The sequence below is a fragment of the Octopus sinensis genome, linkage group LG24 (genome assembly GCF_006345805.1).
Source record: "Octopus sinensis linkage group LG24, ASM634580v1, whole genome shotgun sequence".
In the NCBI taxonomy this organism is placed as follows: Eukaryota; Metazoa; Mollusca; class Cephalopoda; order Octopoda; family Octopodidae; genus Octopus; species Octopus sinensis.
The window spans coordinates 1,721,480-1,729,640 of record NC_043020.1 but is presented as its reverse complement, the minus strand read 5'-3'; the positions used below and the strand labels follow the sequence as shown (position 1 = coordinate 1,729,640).

Sequence of the window (8,161 nt, the reverse complement as noted above, 5' to 3'; positions counted from 1 at the left end):
ATATGTTGGTTGTTGGGAAGTATTTGCTTGGAAACAGAAACGTTAAATGATGGCGGTGGTAGTGGTGTGTGTGTGCGTGCCTCTGTGTGTGTGTGTGTGTGTGTGCGTGTGTGCATGTGTGCATGATGGATCTTCGCACAGTTTCTGTCTATCAAATTTCACAAAGTATTCTTCAACTACAAACTTCTGGTAGAAGAAAGGCCCTCTTACAAAATGCTGTGCAGTGAGATTCCATTATAGACCATCTGGTTGAGAAGCAAACGCCTTAACTATTTAACTGGCACAAGACTTTCGTATTTATACATGAATGAAAAAGTATGTAACAAACAAACAAACCAAAAAATTGTAACAAAAACACCAACAAAATATGAAATATTTATTGTTTTTATTGTATGAATTATTTACAAATGATTCAAGGATAAAACTAGACTTCATTCTTATTCTTTCATACACACACACACACACACACACACACACCACATACCACATACACACAAACCTCCATATTTACAATTTATGAATTGTTGACATTTTGCTCTGAGTTAACCCTAATCAAGCAGACCTATGGTTAAAGGCATGCCAACCGTGACTCACTTCTTTTTAGGGTTTAAGTAAAGATTACATTATTTAGTGTGTTCTTCCTTTAATTAAGACAACAAAATCTGATTTTGAGGTAGATTTGGCTACTGCTTCTAGCAAATGAATGACTTTGTGAAGGCACCTTAATTGGCACATTGATGCTTGCTAGTATTGTTACTGTTTAGCCCTAGGTCAGCAGACTTGTGATTGGACAGTCTAAACACAGTCCCATATATCCAACGTGTCCTGTTAGTACTCATGAGAATCAGGTCGACTTTGTCAAATTGATCTATGCTCAATGACATTTCAACCGTGACCATCTCAGGGATTTTTTTATCAGGCATTGAGTACACACACAATACCTGATCCAACATACCGTGTTTGTTGTTTGTTGTTTTTTTCTTTTTTTACCTAAGATGGCAGGGAGTAATGAAATATCTATGACCCAACGACGGAGGGAACTTCTTACGCACTCTCACAAACTTATAAAATACCAGCTAAACCACCCTCAAATCATGAAATACAGTTGTCTTGGTAAGCCTGGGTACTTTGGACAATCAAGATGACTTACATATATTCCTGCTTATGAGGGAAAAAAAAATACAGGATTGTCAAAGCTGAAATGCCTTTGGATGTAGGTCCGTTGGATGCTCAGAAATCAGCCTGGGGATAAATAGCAGCAAAAAAATTAGCTGCAAGTGGGAAACGAAACTGACTCACACGATCTACCTCGACAAAATCTCATTTTTCAAATATACAAACACACACACACATACATAACAGAGAGGCAGATAAGCACAAATAGGCTTAATGAGTATATTTACATGGCATTCAGAATACTGAGTACAGAAAAGAAAATGCAAAAAAATAGTAATAATAGAAATTATGTAATAGTCTTATCTTGACAGCTGTTTCGGTGAACCATGGCTTACGCCATAATCATTTCTTTTACATAAAAAACACTCATAATGTTGTAGGTATATGGAATGATACAAATTTCTATGGATCCGTTAGAACTGTGATTTAAGTTCTCATTTATCTGAGGACTATTCCATGAATATCTATAACACGCTTGTATTAGCGTTATCAAACATATACTACATATATATATATATATATTCATACACACACACACACACTCGTATATATAGGCTCGGGCGTGGCTGTGTGTTCAGTTCCAGTATGTAGCACCTTGGGCAAGAGTCTTCTATTATTGCATCAGACCGACCAAACCCTTGCGAGTTAATTTGGAAGACGGAAACTGAAACAAGCCCGTCGTACACACACAAATACGCGCGCACGCACACACACACACACACACACACACACACACACACACATATATATGCGTGTGTGTCTGTGATTGTCTCCTATCACCGTTTGACAACCGGTGTTGGTGTGTTTACGTTTCCGAAACTCAGAGATTCGTTAAAAGAGGCTGATAGAATAAGTGCTGGGATTTAAAAAAATTGTACTGGGGTTGATTCATTCGACTAAAAATTCTTCAAGACGGTGCCACAGCATGGCCATAGTCTCACGACTAAAACAAATAAAATGATATTTACATTCGTAGACCTGCTACGGGAACCATGGTGGGTGTGTGACTTTTACACATCAACGGCCCCTATAAACTGTTTAAAGAAGAACGGAAAATATATTTACAAGACAGTAATTGATCGCAGTAACTAAGAACTGGTGCTGTATTTGGTAATTATGCTTCACCACAAGAAAGGGACACTGGGTTCTAACATTGGCAAAATGGTCACATATATTTTCATTAGTGTGGGATTGATTAGTGTTGAGTTAATGGGCTTGATTTCGTTGACTCTGAAGGAATGAAAGCCATAGACGACCTCGGTACGAATTGAACGCAGAACGTAAAATTACTGAATACTGCATCTACACCTCAAGGTCCAGTCCTTGTGGTGTGGTCACTCATGAATCTCAATAATCTGGGAGTTATGCCTGTGGAACGCAAGCTCTTGGCAAGGCGTCGCTTGCTGCACAGGTCAAAGGATACAAGCCAAGCTAATAGGTACTTCCTCTTCTCAAAGATAAAGTTATAGTAGCATCAGTGACAATTCAAAATTAATAAGATCTGGGAGAGAAAGGTCTTCTCTCGGGGGAACCTGATGCGGTGCTGCAAAATCCGAAAGAAGCTGCTAGGAAACAGGGATCCAAGTGGACAGAAGCAAAAAAGACAGACCAAAGTCGAGAACGGTGGAGAAAAGACATCGATGGCCTATGCTTCATAGGGAGCGAAGGGCGTAAGTAAATGAATAAGTACTACACTTACTTAATACTATCATATACTAGGGAATAGAACTCCAGGCTGACACCGGAGCTGTGTGTGTATATTGGTGAGAATTAAACACAATGAATGGTAGGCAATGAAAAATTACGCAAACATATTTACATATGGTGAAGTTCAAGTTGACCGGGACAAGTTTTACCTAGCGACCGGTTGCACAAGCTGTTAGGCGATACCTGAGGTCCTATTCAATTTGATCTTTACAATGAACTTTACTCTACTTTCAGTATTGAGTCATTCCATCAGAAAATATTCTGCTGTTATCGTCAAACCTAGTTATATATTTGTGTGTTGAAGGAGGAGAAATGTGTAAGTATAAAAAAAAATTATGTACAATAATCATGCCAGCATGATAAATGATTTGCACGCATACATTCATACACGCTCTCTCTCTCTCTCTCTCTCTCTCTCTCTCTCACACACACACACACACACACACACCCTGAGTTGTATTTATTTAAGTTAATCAAAGTTGTATGGAAGATCGAGCCAGTTATTTTCAATGCCGAAATTGAACCTTCGACTATTGTTTTTTTTAAGTGTTGATGTCTTTTTACTCGTAGAGGAGAACATGTCTAATATTCTCAAAGACCGTTTCCCTTTCTTCTTCTTAATGTATTTACTGCACTTCTTAGCATTGTCAAAACTTCCAATGTCGGCCCTAAGATCTGTCAGCCCAGGCAAAACGCAAGCTGACGAGAAATAGTCCTGTTCCCTTGCTAGGCGGAACATTGGTTCAACGGCTTCAACTTTACATCCAGCCTCATTTCCTGCTGCGGTTGCAGTCAAACCACAAGCGTCCAAACTGCCGAGAGAGACATCTGCTGCAGACAAACCCATACCGAAACCTTCAACATCGATGGTCGTATCAAGTTCCTCCCGACTGCCGATCTGAATTTTGTCACCGTTTACTGACCCTCTCGTCGAACTCACCTCGCTGCTAGAAATATTGTCTCGGCTGCCCAAAGAAGTACCAGAAGTACTGTTTGAACTACAATCATCAAAAGATACGTTTGCACTACGGTTTGGTTTGCGAGCGGTGTAAGCGACCAAAAACGCAGCCGTCATTGCTACGAGCAGGATTAAAAGCCCGCCAATAACAATGAAAAATATCACCATAGAAACGCTGCCTTCAGTCCATGAAAAGCCGCTGACTGGTTGGACGTCTTTGGGTATCTTCGCGTTTTTCCTTATGACTTGTGAAGGTATGTCTTTGAAATTCCTATCGTCCTGGTCGACCAAAACTAGTAAAGTGCAGGATATTGCCCTTCTGCGCTGCGAAATCTCTTCTGCCTGGAAAACAATGAATATTTGCATTACATATGTGTGTGTATGTGCGTACAGAGACATAGATAAGTAGTGTGTATGATATGCTTATATATTTGTACATACTCTTTATCTTATATTAAACTTTTAATACTTTTTGATAGTTTAAAATTTTTTTTAATTTTTTAAAAAAAAATTTAAATTTAAAATTTAAAATTTAAAATTTATAAGTTTAATTTATTAATTTAAATAATTCTTAAAAATTTAAACTTTAATTTAAATATTCTAATTGGATTTTTATATTTTATATTTTTTATATTTTTTGATTAATTTTATTTCTATGTATTGGCTTATGATTTTCACTGTTTGATTTGCCTAATAGTGGTTTTATCTCTAATTTAATATAATATATATATATATATATATATATATATAATATATATATATATATATATGAGGGATAAAAATAATTGTAATATACAAATAAATAATGTTGGACAACACAAAAGCCTTTATGGAATTCGTGGTTTTACTATGAATTCTGTGATAAAAGTATTTAATGAATCAAAGATAACTACACGTAAATCTGTCACTGTTTTTCAATAATATTGTAGATATTTGTCAATATAGTATCGTTATTTTAATTAGATTTTTATAGAAATCGTTAACTCATTCAATGGATCCGTAAAAAAAAATTGGTATAATTAAAAAGCTCTCATTTTTCACGGCAGAAGTGTTTAGGTATTTATATATCGTTGTGGCCCATCAATTTTCTTTTGCGTGTGTGGGCAACAAGCAGTCTGGTCTCAGTCCTTTGCCTAATATTAAAGAACAATATTCTAATATTAAATATAACGTTGAAAGACTTTAAGAAATTTATCCATGGTTTTACACATCGTTTTGAATGAATAAGCTACGTTCTACAATTAATAAAACGTTCGTAAGGTTTTTGGGCTCAGTAGAAAGTCTTACACACTACTCATATACACAGCGCAGTAAGACAAAGGTCACCGATCCTCCCAATAGAATTTGGGCCACTTTATATGAAAGTAATAATAAACATAGAAAATGTAGTTGGTATTTTATCTGATATAAAACATGCACGTGTTTCAGGAAAACGATTGTCATTATTACGCAAGCAATAAGCTATTTGTCGTAATACAGTGGCTTTACCTCCTCAGTATTCGCAGTGGAAAATACAAAGCATGCTGGGCTGCTTGCCTTAATATATATATCCCAGCCGTGCAAACAGCATTCTATTATATGCTGTTTTGTGTGCAGGAGTGGCTGTGTGGTAAGTAGCTTGCTAACCAACTACATGGTTCTGGGTTCAGTCCCACTGCGTGGCATCTTGGGCAAGTGTCTTCTGCTATAGCCCCGGGCCAACCAATGCCTTGTGAGTGGATTTGGTAGACGGAAACTGAAAAAAGCCTGTCGTATATATATATATATATATATATATATAATATATATATATATATGTACGTGTGTGTGTGTTTGTGTTTGTCCCCCTAGCATTGCTTGACAACCGATGCTGGTGTGTTTACGTCCCCGCCACTTAGCGGTTCGGCAAAAGAGACCAATAGAATAAGTACTGGGCTTACAAAGAATAAGTCCCGGGGTCGATTTGCTCGACTAAAGGCGGTGCTCCAGCATGGCCGCAGTCAAATGACTGAAACAAGTAAAAGAGAGAGAATAGAAATGATGATAGCGACGATAACAATGATGCTAATAATGATGTTATTGCAAGGAACGTGAAAGAGGATTACACAGAGACACAGACAGACAGACAGTCACACACACACAGCTCTGGAGTTCTCGATGAAATGACGGTTTTAACGTTGGAAAATACGCTGATACTCACATTAATGGCAAGACTGACATTATGACTTCCTTGGATGTTTCGGAGCTGCGTTATTTGCCCAGTTCTTGAGTTTATCCAGAAATATTGTGTGTAACGCGGAGGCAGGACTAGAATATGAAATTAAGGCGAAAGATTAGAGAAAATTCAATCAACACAAGTGGTACTCCGTCGATTACGACGATTGGGGATCCAGTTGATCCGGTCAAGAGAACAGCCGGCTCGTGAAATTAACGTGAAAGTGACTGCCCTTCCTTCCTTCCCTAATTCTTATAAACAAGAATGTTTAAGACAGCGTGCTAGCAGAGTCATTAGCGCGTCGAACAAATTGCTTAGCAGCATTTCTTCCGTCTTTTCTTTCTGAGTTCAAATTCTGCGGAGGTCGACTTTGCCTTTCATCCTTTCGGAGTCGATAAAATAAATACCAGCTGAGTTCTAGGAGTCGATGCAAACGACTCGCGCCTCTCACGGAATTGATGTCCATGTGCCAAAATTTGAAACCAACATCTTCATTATTATTTGCTACAAGAAATATAGTGAGCTAGCAGAATCGTTAGCACGCCGGGTGAAATGCTTAGCGCTATTTCGGCTGCCGTTACGTTCTGAGTTCAAATTTCGCGAGGTAGACTTTGCCTTTCATCCTTTCGAGGTCTATAAATTAAGCACCAGTAAAACACTGGGGTCGATGTAATCGACTGGGCCCTCCGCCAAAATTTCAGTAAAAAGGATTATTTGCTACAAGAGCATTATAAAGACAGCATATATTTGATGGTTTGCATTGAAAACGAACGAAATCATATCAGAGCATGGCCTGTAAGATAAAGCGGAAAATATCGGGAGAGTATGACCGCCATGTAAGGCCAATCGAGGAACCCTACACATAAGGTCATGGTGAAAATATTATTGATAATAGATCAGCTCGATAATTGTCTCAGGGTTAACAACAACAACAACAACAACAACATCAAGCAAAGAGAAACCAACTCTGGCGTACCTTCCATTATGCTGTAAAGGATGTTATTTTTAACGACATCTTTGTCCTCGGCTTGAATTGAACCCGGATAAACGTGCAGAGTACCCTGTGGATAAATGAAAAAAAGAACTTTATGTTTTCATCTATGATACCATATTATTGGGAAATGTTGTAGAAATAAAAAGAAATATGAAAAGTTGCCCTTCGGTGAGATTTGAACGCGAAACGATAAGCCATTTTCTTTCTGAATCGACCATGCGTTAATTATCACTATTATAGTGATTTCAAATTTTGGCACGAGGCCAGCAGTTTTTTGTGGATCGATTACATCGACCCCAGTACTCAACTGGTACTTATTTAATTTCACATAGCCCCATAGGGAAAAAAATCAGAATACAAAACCAACGAGAGTTGTACTTACTGTACTATTACTTTGTACGTAAGCAATGTAGGCCGGAGTGATGCAAAAGTTATTAGCCAAGGGACATTTCGGGTAGACGAAGGCAGGTCCTTGATCATCAGCATCGGTTATACGGATGGCTAATGTCGTGAATGCCACCCGGCTACTCGGATAACCGTTATCCTGAAAGAAACAGAAGATAAAATTATACATACATACATACATACATACATACATTTATGTGTACGTACAAAAATATAACATTTGGAATTTTCCTCTTACAGCAGGATAATGTCTCACAAGGCTTTGGCAGCACCGGTGCCGATTCCAACATCTCGGGTACTTGATTGGTCTGTATAAGAAAATCCACCCCATAGACGTTAAAACCCGCAAGATACCGACATCAACTGCAAATCTCCACAGAAGATATGAAGGAGACAGAGAGGTTTGAGATCAGAACAGACAGCCTTCGAATGTCGTATACTCTCTCTCTCTCTCTCTCTCTCTATATATATATATTATATATATATATATATATATATATATATATATATACGGAGAGTTTACGAAAAAAGCAAAAGACGAAGACAGGTGGTGTACAAAACAAACAGATGTATTAGAATAACGCTCAGGAATAGAAAAAGTCTTTTACGTTTCGAGCCTACGCTCTTCTACAGAAAGGGACACGGAGAGAAACAGGGAGAGAAAAAAAGGAGAGAAAAAAGAGAGAAAAAAAGAGAGAAAAAATGTGTGTAGTGGCTAACGATCTAT

At 37.9% G+C, this 8,161-nt stretch overlaps 1 protein-coding gene across 2 annotated transcripts in view; it reads right to left on the bottom strand.

Moving 5' to 3' along the window:
• Positions 1–2,029: 2,029 nt before the first annotated feature.
• LOC118767744 (protocadherin 18-like) overlaps positions 2,030–8,161 on the bottom strand; it is a 33,181-nt gene continuing 27,049 nt past the window's right edge. For both annotated transcript variants that reach the window (XM_036512826.1, XM_036512827.1), the window contains exons 9-12: positions 7,412–7,573; positions 7,012–7,096; positions 6,021–6,127; positions 2,030–4,183 (exon numbers count right to left, since the gene is read on the bottom strand). In XM_036512826.1, coding sequence (XP_036368719.1) covers positions 3,353–4,183; positions 6,021–6,127; positions 7,012–7,096; positions 7,412–7,573 — 1,185 coding nt within the window. In that variant the 3' untranslated portion in view covers positions 2,030–3,352. The remainder of the gene's footprint in view (positions 4,184–6,020; positions 6,128–7,011; positions 7,097–7,411; positions 7,574–8,161) is intronic.